Consider the following 13,433-nt stretch of genomic DNA (forward strand, 5'->3'; position numbering starts at 1 on the left):
CTGGGTGACGGCTTTCTCCTGTTCTAGCAGGTGAGAGAACATGACCAGGGTTGAAATCCGGCGAGTCGGTTTATTACATATCAAGCGTTTCACAGGCAAGTTGTTTCTCCGCTGAATGTCCGCAAAGCGTGCCATGGCCGTGTAAGACCGCCTGAAATGCCCACACAACTTCCTGGCCTGCTTCAGGACGTCCTCTAAGCCTGGGTACTTTGACACAAACCTTTGAATGACTAGATTCAGCACATGTGCCATGCAGGGTACATGTGTCAGCTTTCCCAAATTCAAAGCGGAAAGGAGATTGCTGCCGTGGTCACACACCACGTTACCGATCTCCAGCTGGTGCGGGGTCAGCCACTGATTCACCTGTTTGTAAAGAGAAGCCAGGAGAGCTGGTCCAGTGTGACTCTCCGCTTTGAGGCAAAACATGTCTAAGATTATAATTATTATTTAGTATTTATATAGCATCGACATCTTACGCAGCGCTGTACAGAGAATATAGTCTTGTCACTAACTGTCCCTCAGAGGAGCTCACAATCTAATCCCTACCATAGTCGTATGTCTATGAATGTATCGTGTAGTGTATTTATTGTAGTCTAGGGCCAATTTTAGGGGAAGCCAATAAACTTATCTTTATGTTTTTGGGATGTGGGAGGAAACTGGAGTGCCCGGAGGAAACCCACACAGACACAGGGAGAACATACAAACTCCTTGCAGATAGTGCCCTGGCTGGGATTCAAACCGGGGACCCAGCGCTGCAAGGCAAGAGCGCTAACCACTACGCCACCATGCTGCCCACGGCATGACACCATCGTACCTGGCATGCAGCATAGGCCCTGTGGAGATGGGGCTGTTTAGCTGGAGAGGAGATCGCAGCACCAGTAGAGTTCAACTGCTACTGAGCCAAGGAGGAAGAGGAGGACGACAGCGAAGAGGATGTAGCAGGAGGAGAGAAGGTGGCAGGAGGCCTGCCTGCAAGCCGTGGAGGTGTCACAAGTTGGTCCACTGCACAGCCACGTACTTCCTGCTTGCCATCAGTCACCAGGTTGACCCAATGGGCTGTGTAAGTAATGTACCTTCCCTGACCGTGCTTGGCAGACCAGGCATCCATGGTCAGGTGGACCCATGACCCAACGCTGTGTGCCAGAGATGACACCACTTGCCTCTCAACTTCACAGTACAGTTTGGGTATCGTCTTTTTAGAGAAATAATTGCGGCCTGGTATCTTCCACTGCGGTGTCCCAATGGCCACAAATTTACGGAAGGCCTCAGAGTCCACCAGCTTGTATGGTAACAGCTGGTGAGCTAATAGTTCCGCCACGCCAGCTGTCAGACGCCGGGCAAGGGGGTGACTGGCAGAAATTGGCTTCTTCCGCTCAAAGATTTCCTTCACGGACACCTGGTTGCTGTGGGTAGAGGAGAAAGAACCACTCAAGGTGAGAGGCGAAGTGAAGGAGGGTGGCTGAGAAGGTGCAAGGGAGAAAGCGGCTGAAGATGCTGCACCTGAAGGAGGAAGAGGATTTCTTTTGTGTGCTGCTTTTGCACAGGTGCTCTTCCCATTGCAGTTTGTGCCTTTTCTCCATGTGCCTTCGTAAGGCATTTGTCCCTACGTGAGTGTTGGCCTTTCCACGGCTCAATTTTTGGAGGCAGAGACAATAGATGGCATTGCTCCAATCTGGGGCAGACACACTAAAACTTTTCCAAACCGCTGAGCCCCCTGGGGTAATGGCACTATGGTGGCATCAGCAGCTGACGTTGATGGGCATGTTGGCTGGCTGTACATAGGTGGTGATAAATGGCCACCAGCTGTTTCTGATGGCGAGCTCCCCCTGCTTCTTTCAGCAACTCGTCTCCTCCTACTCTTCTCTAACTCCCCTCTGAACTGTCCCCCTGTTCATCTCCTCTATTGGGAACATATGTGGGATCCGTATCATCGTCATCATCATAATCATCCTGCCCAGCTTCACTTGCCTCAGACACCTCATAAACTGCACCAACAGCAGGTCTTTCATCATCTTCACACGTTACGTCCATAGTGTCGCCGCCCAACTCAGACATATGAGGTGGTGTAACTTGCTTAGCGCCTTCATCTGGTTGGAACAATAATGGCTTTGAATCTGTTAATTCCCCACCAATTAACTCCTGCGAAGTGTCAAATGCAGCGGATGTGGTGCTTGTAGTAGTTCTGGTGGCTGCGGAAGATGAGGTGCTCTGTGTTAAATAGTCAACCATGTCCTGACAATCTTGGGAGTTGATGGGACGTGCCTTCTTCTGAGCACTGTACTTTGGGCCAGGGCCGCATGAAATCACATCAACACGACCCCGCATAGACCTGCCGGGTGGACTTCCTCTGGGTCTGCCTCTACCTCTTCATGTTTTGGCAATTGTGTCCATATCGGGGGGGTGAAGTGAAAGGTATGCACTGACTTGACTAATACAATGTGCAGTCACACAGGTGCAGTTGACAGGTATGCACAGAGTGGTATATCACACTGCATGCACTCACGTAGGTAGGTGGGTGCACTGAACACAACAGGTAGGTATATGCAGTGATGAGGTGGGTGCACTGAACACAACAGGTAGGTATATGCAGTGATGGGTATTACAATGTGCACCTGTCACACACAGACAGGTAGCGGACAGGCACAGTGACACTGCGTGCGCTCAACTCACATAGGTAGGTGGGTGCACTGTGAACAACAGGTAGGTAGGTATATACAGTAATGGGTATTACAATGTGCACCTGTCACACACAGACAGGTAGCGGACAGGCACAGTGACACTGCATGTGCTCACGTAGGTGGTGGGTGTACTGTGAACAACAGGTAGGTAGGTATATGCAATGATGGGTATTACAATGTGCACCTGTCACACACAGACAAGTTGCGTACAGGCACAATGACACTGCGTGCGCTCAACTCACGTAGGTAGGTGGGTGCACTGTGAACAACAGGTAGGTAGGTATATGCAGTACTGGATATTACAATGTGCACCTGTCACACACACAGGTAGTCACTGAATGTGCTGGGCCTGGCAGTGGCACACACACAGTATGAATCTATGTCTATGCAACACAAGTATCAGTGGGACACACAGAAAAAAAAATAGATCACAAGAACAAGATTAGCTCTCAAAAGAGCTGTTGTGGGGTGCTATTTTAGCAATAAGAATCAGCAAGGAACAAGCTAACAAGCCTACAAGAGCCTAACTAATCTTTCCCTATGAGAGTCTGCAGCAGCAGCAGCTGTCCCTTCTCTATTTACTGCAGGCACACGAGTGAGTAAAATGGCCGGCGGTGCCTGCCTTTTATAAGGGGGGGAGTGGCTCCAGGAGGGAGGGTAGCCTGATTGGCTACAATGTGCTTGCTGGCAGTGATGTAGAGGGTCAAAGTTGACCCTAATGGTGCATTATGGGGGCGAACCAAACTTCCGGAAAAGTTTGCGGTTCTCCGCGTTCGTGGACCCCTGGAAGTTCGCCGGGAACCGTTCGCCGGCGAACCGTTCGGGCCATCTCTAGTCGTGATTGGGGTATTGGCCACCCCACAGCCTCTCTGGCACCTCCCGTCCGGTCCTTCAGGGGCTCAAGTTCATCACCAGCTGTATATAATAAAAATGGAGACTCCTCATTGCGTAAAAGTCTACTTATGGCTTTATTCCCAGCACTGATAGCAGGAGTGACATCTGTGGACACCGGGCAGGCTGTTAGGTGATCCTTGGGTGCTCTACCCACCCCAGCTAAGTGCATTACTTTGCTTTAAGTGATCCCTAATCGCTTATATTGAGTTGTCACTATCCCATGTTGGGAACACTTATTACTGGAACTTTTTAAGTTTTTTTCTGATTATTTCTGCATACCATTTAAAAAAACAAATAAAGCCATAAGTAGACCTTTACACGTTGAGGAGTCTCCATTTTTATTATATACAGCTGATGATGCACTTGAGTCCCTGAAGGACCAGATGGGAGGTGCCAGAGAGGCTGTGGGGTGGCCAATACCCCAAAGCGACACCGGGCCCTGAAGGCCGCACCATCCGGTGAGTCCCCATCTGACGGGGGGTGTTGCTTTACCCGTTGATTGTTTTATACCGGAAGAAACACAAGCACAAAAAGAAGCGCAGCTATTATCTTCTATTTATGTCTATGAGTGGTACACACACTGAATAGCAGTGCTCCACACCTGTTACATGATATAGGACTCTGTAGTGTGTGTGTGGTGCTTGTACATGGACTTTTGCATGAAATTCTAACTGACTCACAGTACAATTTCCTTGAGGATTGAGGAGTCCTCTATATGAGTGCAGTTTTCCAAGTGTGATTTTATTCTATATTGTGTATATTGAATACAGCAGCACACTATTGGTTATTTGGTGCTTGTACATGGACTTTTGCATGACATTTTAAACTGATTTACAGCATAAATTCCTTGAGGATTGAGTAGTGAGCACAGTGTTCCTAGTGTGATTTCATTCTATAAGTTGTAGCCATAGCCCTTAAACAAGCATTTTTGTTTATGACAAAAAATTGACAAGATTAGCCACATGCTTGTTTCAGGTATGTGATTCAGACACCACTGATGCCAGAATGATCAGCAGCATTGTTCATCATTTTGTTAATTAAATTGCCATGAGTTTCTGTACTTTCAGATTGCTTTTTCCATGTTTTTTTTTTACGGAATAATCTCATAAGTTTGCAATATCAGAACATAACACATATAGATCTCTTTACTAACCTGTGTTTTTATATTGATTAAAGGTTATAAAATGCAAAGCAGCCGTAGCCTGGGAGAAAGGCAAGCCCCTTGTGATTGAGGAGATTGAGGTACAGCCACCAAAAGCAAATGAAGTTCGCATTAAGGTAAAGATTAATAGTAGTTTACAAATTATTTTGTGTAATTCTGATATATTATACATTTGAAACATGGCATAGCTAACTAGCTTACAAAGTCCTTTTTACTTTACAGTAAGATATTTGCAGCTTTTAAGTTTGACACTAGTATAACAATTCTGGGTGATTGTCTACTTTAATCGTCATAAGGATATACAGCTAATGTGATTGGGTGGACAGCACCCTCTCAAACTGCTAGGTTACAGATAGGTTGTAGTAAACTATGCCCACACTGTTTGGCCAATCACCGTGATTTGTGCTGTAAGAGGGTACTGTGAATGGAAAACTGTTCCCTATGAGGTTTCCTGCTGGGTCCCCTAAAGTAAACTAGCACCCAATTCTGTATAGTTACCTACAACCCATAACAGCTCTTCGTCTATTGTAGCTTACAGTTCTCATTTTTGTTAATCAAGATAGTCAACATTTTAGTAAATCAAAGCTAAGAGAAAAATTAAAAACAAAAATAGCTAAAAATAAAGCTTAGGTAAAGGTCTTTTTTTAATCATCTATGCCCATCCTGCCATGTTTACTTTGCTTGCACAGCATCTTAAGTGTAGTAGACTGCTTAGGTATGTGGCTGATACTCAGTTAGGGATAATTAATGAATTGGGTGCTAGCTTTTGCAGTACTGCATAGTCCGAGTGTTTTTTAAATAAATATGTCAGGGTGGGTTTAGGTTCTAGACTTTGACTATCACATTACCTGGCTGTTAAGATGCACACACATATTGTAGTGCAGTGGTTCCCAACCTTTTCCGGCCTGCTGAACACTTTCTAACCAAATTTTTCTTGGGGGGGGGGGGGGGGGGCGCGGGTGTTTGCGCGACCCAGTGGACAGTGCCGTGCGCAGCAGGCTATGGGGGGGGGGGGGGGGCTGGGGTGCGGCTGCATAGCTAGCATAGTTGCCCCAGTATAGGAAGTTTAGTTGCCCCAGTATGGCTAGTATAGTTACCCCAGTATAGTGCCCCAGTATAGCTAGTATAGTGCCCCAGTATAGGTAGAATAGTGCTCAGTATAGGTAGGTAGTGCACAGTATAGCTAGTATAGTGCCCAGTATAGTGCCCCAGTATAGCCAGCATAGTTCCCCAGTATAGCCAGTATAGTGCTCCAGTATAGTGCCGAGTATAGCTAGTATAGTGCCCCAGTATAGCCAGTATAGTGCCCAGTATAGCTAGTATAGTGCCCAATATGGCTAGAATAGTGCACAGTATGGCTAGAATAGTGCTCAGTATAGCTAGTATAGTGCCCAGTATAGCTAGTATAGTTCCCCAGTATGGCTAGAATAGTGCCCAGTATAGGTGTATAGTGCCCAGTATAGCTAGTATAGTGCCCCAGTATGGCTAGAATAGTGCCCAGTATAGCTAGAATAGTGCTCAGTATAGGTAGGTAGTGCCCAGTATAGCTAGTATAGTGCCCAGTATAGCCAGTATAGTGCCCCAGTATAGTTCCCCAGTATAGTGCTCCAGTATAGTGCCCAGTATAGCTAGTATAGTGCCCAGTAGTAGCCAGTATAGTGCCCCAGTAAAGCCAGTATAGTGCCCCAGTACAGCCAGTATAGTGCCCCAGTATAGCCAGTATAGTGCCCCAGTATAGCTAGTATAGTGGCTAGTATAGTGGCCAGTATAGGTAGGTAGTGCCTCCCACCCGTCCCCGCCGCTGTTATTACCTTAGCAGCGGCCGCTCTCCCCTCTCCGGCACGTGTACTTTCCAGCAGCGTATCTCCCGGCTGCTGTGTGTGTGATGCGACAGGAAGCAGGGCATCGGCTTCCTGTATAGGCGATGTGTATCGCCGTTACTATGGGAACCGAGCCCTGCTTCCTGTCGCATCACACACAGCAGCCGGGAAATACGCTGCTGGAAAGTATACGTGCCGGAGAGGGGAGAGCGGCCGCTGCTAAGGTAATAACAGCGGCGGCCGCGGGGACGGGGGGGGTGGGGGGGGGGGGGGTGGGAGAGAGGACAGTCCTGCGGCACACCAGGCAACATCCCGCGGCACACTAGTGTGCCACGGAACAGCGGTTGAAAAACGCTGCTCTAGTGCTTGGATTCAGCACTGAAAGTTAGGGCATACTGTAAAGGGAGGTTTCATTTACTTGTTAGCGCCAAAGAGATCAGGTGTGGGGTTAATGTTAAGTGTGGAAGTTAGCCATAGGTGTGAGAAAGGGGTTTAACCTGAAGTGGAAACATTAGGGTTAGGCATCAGTAAAGGACTTAAAGAGACTCTGAAGGCTCTTAAAAATCCGTTTTTTATTAAACAATCTTGTTTAATACATTAGCCGCATTGCCGCGGCTGTAAACTATCTAAAACCCCCCTAACCCGCCCTCCCTCTCCCCCGCAAAATCCACGACTTTCTTGGTTGTGGATTTTGCTGCCCTCTAGTCTTCCGTGTGAGGCAGGGCTATGGGCTGCAGCCCTGTCCCACACGCACCTGTCAGCGGCGGATCTCCACCTCTCCCCCGTCCCTCTCAGTGAAGAAAGACTGAGATCGGCTGGGGAGAGGCAGCCCTGCCTCACACGAAAGCGCTGCACGGATCGGCCCCCGGGGAGTTAGGGAGGTTTTAGATAGTTTACAGCCGTGGGAATGCGGCAATTTAGGTAGGACTAATGTATTAAACAGGATTGTTTAAAAAAATGATTTTTAAGAGGCTTCAGAGTCTCTTTAACCTCCTTGGCGGTAACCCCATGTGTGACACGGGGTAAGCCGCCGGAGGGTGCCGCTCTGGGCCGATTTACATAATTTTTTTTTCAAACACGCAGCTAGCACTTTGCTAGCTGCGTGTTTGGTCTGATCGCCGCCGCCCGCTGCCGATGCACCGCTACCCGCCGCGGATACAGGCCCCCCCCGCATACCCCTTGCGCAGCCTGGCCAATCGCCGCCAGGCTGCGCTATGGGGTGGATCGGGACTCCCTGTGACGTCACTCCATTCATTGCCATGACGACAGGGGAAGCCCTCAAGGAAATCCCGTTCAGAACGGGATTTCCTTATGGGCAAGCGGCGCCGGCGGCGATCGGAGGGGACGGGCGGACGCCGCGGGGAGGGGAGAAGCATGTAGCTAGCGCTAGGCTAGCTACATGCTGAAAAAAAAAAAGTGAAAAAAACCCGCGGGAATTATACCGCCAGGGGGGTTAATAAGTGTGAGAACTTCGGGTTAGATATCATGAAGGTAGTTGTGGACAGAGGTTAGGGTTGGTGGTCAGGAAGAGGGTTGATATTAAGTTGGGAGGTTAGGATTAGGGGTTAGGAGTAGGAGACAGGAAAGGGTTAACATTAGGGAGAAAGTTAAGGATATGTGAGGAAATATGTGAGGAAACAGGTTTTTGTTTGGATGATTGGTTATAGCTAACTGAATAATGTGGGGAGGTACGAGGAAACTATTGTCAAAAACTAAGTTGCATAGATAATGTCATATACATGAATGATGAAGCTGACTACACAAAGCTGTACCATGTCCAAATCATGCATTTACTACTGTCAGTACTGAAGCATAAAGAAACCCTGAGATCTGGGTCCAGGAAGAATAAGTCATGATGGCTTGGTTTACCTAATAAACCAATGCCTAAGTTATTTTGTGTTTGGAGAATGATGACACCTACATGAAATTTGTACTCCACTTTAGTGCCCTGGTCAAGTCCCTGACTGCCTTTAAAACAATCCAGGTTAGTGCAATGGACACAAGCATGTGAGAAACCTTGTGCTTTAAAACCCAGACTTCAACCACTAGTTCCTGGTGAAAAACTGTGCAACCACTTATGGCCGTAATGGGATCCTATGCCAGATAGATCAGTCAGATAACGAGCACCCTATCCTCTGTCTTAGCAGGAAGACACAATACAATAAGGATGTGATTCTCAAATTATTTGATAAAAATGATCAGTTGTACAGAACATTTTTTTTTCCCAAGTGAGAAATGTGATTGAAATCCCTATTTTCTTCTATATAGGTTAATCAGGAGTAGCGAAAAATTATGACCAGTTTTTCAGATAAATGAATGGTGTAGGATAGATTGTCAGTTTCTTGATTTATAGACTAAAATTTCTTTTCAAAGGTTTTGATCTCATATATATATATATATATATATATATATATATATATATATATATATATATATATATATATATATATATTTATATATTAATTTGGGTAAGAATTGAACACATGTTTGTGATACATTGGTCAAGTGTTTCAAAAGTTACAAGCAATCTGTAAAAATGATCATAGGAGTACTTTCTGGGTCGCGGCTTGGCTTCCTATTGGAGGAAGCTAACAGAGTCGGGGAGCGGCGGGGGGCTCAAATCGAGTGGGAGATGCTACGAGGCTGACTGACAGCCTCACATAAATAAAGCAGACTAGTGACAAGAAGATTGTCACTAGATTGGTGATCTTTTAAGGGGGTGCAGCAGAGCGCAGGGGGCTGGCAGCAGCGGTACAATGATCCAGATGCATGTCATTGTGCACACGACAGGCCTCTGCGCGTATATTGAAAAAGGGCGCATGGAAAAAAGGGCGCGGGATGTAGCCGAATTTATAAGTTACAATGTAAAACAATAGTGCTGTATCGCTGTAATGAACGTATATTAAACGGCAAAATACCGTCTATAACAACAACCGTATTCTGTAGTAAAACGTCAAATCGCATGTATAACATAAACGTATTGTTGAATGAAACGTGAAATACCGTGTATAACAACAAACCGATAGTGTATTAAAACTTCAAATAACGTCTATAATAAAAACGATATTTAAACTGCTATTAAGCATAGTAATAGAATAGTAGATTTTAAAGTTATTGCACAGCAATTATACCTAACTGTAAGCTCACACAGATCTCTCCTTCTCCCTATCCCCAACACCTAGACCCCCCCTTTGTATTAATACACATAATGTAATAAATTGTATATATTACACATATTGTGCTGTAACTATATGTAACCTTACTCTCATACACAGCCCTCCCTGTACCTATCCCTAACCCCTAGACTCCCCTGGTGGTGCCTAAACCTACGACCCCCCAAGTGGTGCCTAAAACTAACCCCCCCTGCTGGTGCCTAAACCTAAGTACTTCAAGATCCGCACCGTCAGTAAAAATAGCTTTATTAGAAGTTAAAATTCAAACATGTTAAAAAGCATGGGTCAAGCCAGATGACGCACAGGCGTTTCGGACTCACACGGTCCTTTGTCAAATCCTAATAGACCCACACTAAATAACCTCTATTCACATCATGTTATATACACACCAAGGAGGACCACATAGAGAACTACCTACTTAGTGTGGTCGCATATGTATAAGAACCAACTCACCAATCACATATCACCAACAGCTGGACATAGCCAATCAGAGTGCAGCACACTGGACCATATGCCCCAATAAGAAATATAAATAAATGGTACTCACATGTCCCCTCACATATATATCCTTATAGTGAGATAAGGACAGCGTTCATCATACCCCTGTTGTAAACAATAATAGTGCATAAAAATGTCCAGAAAGAAGATACAGAAGCCAGCCAATCACCCACTCGCCTACACAGTCCGCACTTGAAGACTGCCGCCCCAGCCAATAGGAGTTTAACAGCATCCCCTCTGTGACCCAATCAAATCCCACAGTACAATGGCCTATGGAAAGTGACGAGACCTGCAGCAGGGGCGCATGACGTAGCAAGGAAGCCACATCCAATCACGCAAGCGCCTACAACGTCCGCCAGCTGCAAAGGCTGGCGCAGCTGAAGAGAGGGGCGGAGACGACAGCGCATCCAATCGGGTGCGCGCCGACAACGTCCGCCGCTCAGCAGAACTGAACTGGCAAAGAGCGGATAGAAAAAACGCCTCCAAAGCGAATGCGCGCCGCCACAAAACCGCTGCTGAGCCAGACTAAGCTGGCTCTAATCAGATGCAGCGTAACTAGCAAAAGGCGGCAAAAACCGCAACAAAAACGAAAGCGCGCCGGAATCAAAACGCCGCTAGACCAGACCAAGCTGGCTCCAATAAAGTGCAGCGGGGATAGTACGCACTAAATGCGCCCATCCACATAGCGTAAAACATTAAGTGGCAGAACGCAGTAACTACAAAAGGGCAGAATGTCAATATATTAAAACAATATGAAACCCGCATAGCTAGGGCTTATGGCAGCACAAAAAAGCATCATAAGGGACATAGGTAAAATAAGGCAAATAGATGACAAGCCAACCAATAACATCTCCCCAATATTGCGCTGCAATCTGAAGGGTAAAGGAATAATAATCTTTATATTTACCATACCGCAGTGAACCAGCCGTCAGTGACACATCCTGATGAAAACATAATAATACATATTATTAGTATGCAAACCCCATAAAACATCATAGATATTCAAATCAAATTGGACAGGTCATAATCTCTATTAAGGCCCCTGGGTTCTAATGTATCTAGTTTTTTGATCCAGAAATTTTCTCTAAGGGCCAACCTCCTATGTCGATCACCACCTCTACGTAAAACGGGTACCCCCTCTATCACCTGAACCCTCAACTGGGCCAAACGGTGACCCTTACTACAAAAATGATCAGAGACAGACAGTTCACGGTTCTGATTTCTAATACTAGACTTGTGGGAGGACATTCTATCTTTCAATGCTTGCGTAGTTTTACCTACATAACCCAAACCGCAGGGACATTTTAAAAGATATATAACAAATCTAGAGTCACAGCTGTAGCTGCCCCTAATCTTAAATTTAGTCCCTCGGCTGGGGTGGGTAAAAGTATCTCCTTCTACAATATAACTGCACAAGTGGCACCCCATGCAGGGAAAGGTGCCATTTTTCCTCCCAGTCACTCCCAATGAGGGACCCAGATCATTATGGACAAGTGCATCTCTTAGGGAAGGGGCTCTTTTGAAAGACATTAAGGGCCAGTCATGAAATTCCCTTACTGTGGGTAAACCTTTAAAAAATGTTTGGTATCTCTCAGATATGAAAAATGTTTGGTATCTCTCAGATATGAATGTAGATTCACTACTATGGGCCTCAATATCCTATCCAGAAACATGGCAATATTGGAAAAGATGGAATCAATACCCGAGACTATCGGGCGTCCAGGAGGGTCTTTCAGACCCTTGTGTATCTTTGGAAGTATGTATATAATGGGGATCAGTGGTGCTCAGCAGAGCTCGAATATTCGAGTAGCTCGAATATTCGAGCTCTTTTCCAGCTATTCGAGCTCGGTATTCGAGCTCCGAATAGCTGTAGCTATTCGAATGGGCTATTCGCGTACACTCGAATAGCCCATTCACTATTCGAGCTATTCGAGCAAACGGCGCTATTCGAGCTCGGTACCGAGCTCGAATAGCGTCATAGCCCAGATTGATGTCCTTAGAGCCAATCAGAGGGCTCCCAGGCCCTCTGACGGCAGCCAATCACAGAGGGGGACCCTGGCCAGCCCCTACCCTATAAATAGCGGCCGCCATGTTACGTTTCTCCGTCCTTGCCTGAGACTTGCATAGAGAGAGAGTTGCTCCTTTGTGCTTTGGCTTAGCAAGAGCTTTATTGTGGTCATTTACCTAGCGTTTTTGCTCACATACACCTCCTATACACCCTCCTATATTGTTGTTAGTTAGTTAGACATTGTATTTTAGTTAGTAGCTTTTGTGTTACATAGAGACAGGCCAGCTGCTGCAGGCTTACAGCTTTAGGCCTCAGGGCCTTGCCTGTGTGGGCAGCTGTCCTCCTGTCCTCTGTTTATTTCTCTCTATTCTATACCAGTATTTCTGCTGTCCTTTACTACTGATTGTATTAGTATTGTAGTTATATACTGTAACTGTACTAGGACACTCACTGTCACTGTTCATAGGCTACTAGCTGCTCCTGCGTGTGTGCACTCACTGTCTGTGTACACACTACACACACTCTATTTCCTTCTGATAACTGATTCATTATTGTAATTGAATATTGTAATTAGTTAGTTGTACTCACTGTTACTACTTACTGTACTAGGAGTCTAGGACACTCAGTCACTGTTCATAGGCTACTAGCTCCTGCGTGTGTGCACTCACTGTCTGTGTACACACTACACACACTCTATTTCCTTCTGATAACTGATTGATTATTGTAATTAGTTAGTTGTACTTACTGTTACTACTTACTGTACTAGGAGTCTAGGACACTCAGTCACTGTTCATAGGCTACTAGCTCCTGCGTGTGTGCACTCACTGTCTGTAAAGAGCTGAGCAGCGCTACTTAAAAACAGATGAATGCTTACCTGCAAAAGTGTGCAAGCCCCACTAATGGGATAAAATACACACTGAGCACACACATGACCTGTCTACCGCTTGGAGGATGTTGGTTTCCTCTAACAGCTTGCATGCAACTTGTTAGGTACTCGTCCCTCCCACTGTCGTAGAAGTCTTTCCTCCATGGGAGGGGACCTAACACTAACTAAATTATACCTATGCATATGCATAGCCTGGGCGCGCTACCAAGTAAAATTGAAAATTGCGTAAAAAAAGTGGGATCAGCGCATCACCAGGCCGCCACCGATTGGCCTCAACTCAGAGATGCGCTGAGCCCCCCCAGAGACTGCAAACG

General features: G+C 46.2%; 1 protein-coding gene across 1 annotated transcript in view; it reads left to right on the plus strand.

Moving 5' to 3' along the window:
• Positions 1-13,433, plus strand: part of LOC137504030 (alcohol dehydrogenase 1-like) — a 110,312-nt gene that overhangs the window by 42,749 nt on the left and 54,130 nt on the right. The window contains exon 2 of the mRNA XM_068231946.1: positions 4,749-4,850. Within this exon, the coding sequence (XP_068088047.1) occupies positions 4,749-4,850 (102 nt within the window). The remainder of the gene's footprint in view (positions 1-4,748; positions 4,851-13,433) is intronic.

Source organism: Hyperolius riggenbachi, chromosome 1 (genome assembly GCF_040937935.1).
Source record: "Hyperolius riggenbachi isolate aHypRig1 chromosome 1, aHypRig1.pri, whole genome shotgun sequence".
NCBI classification, from domain to species: Eukaryota; Metazoa; Chordata; class Amphibia; order Anura; family Hyperoliidae; genus Hyperolius; species Hyperolius riggenbachi.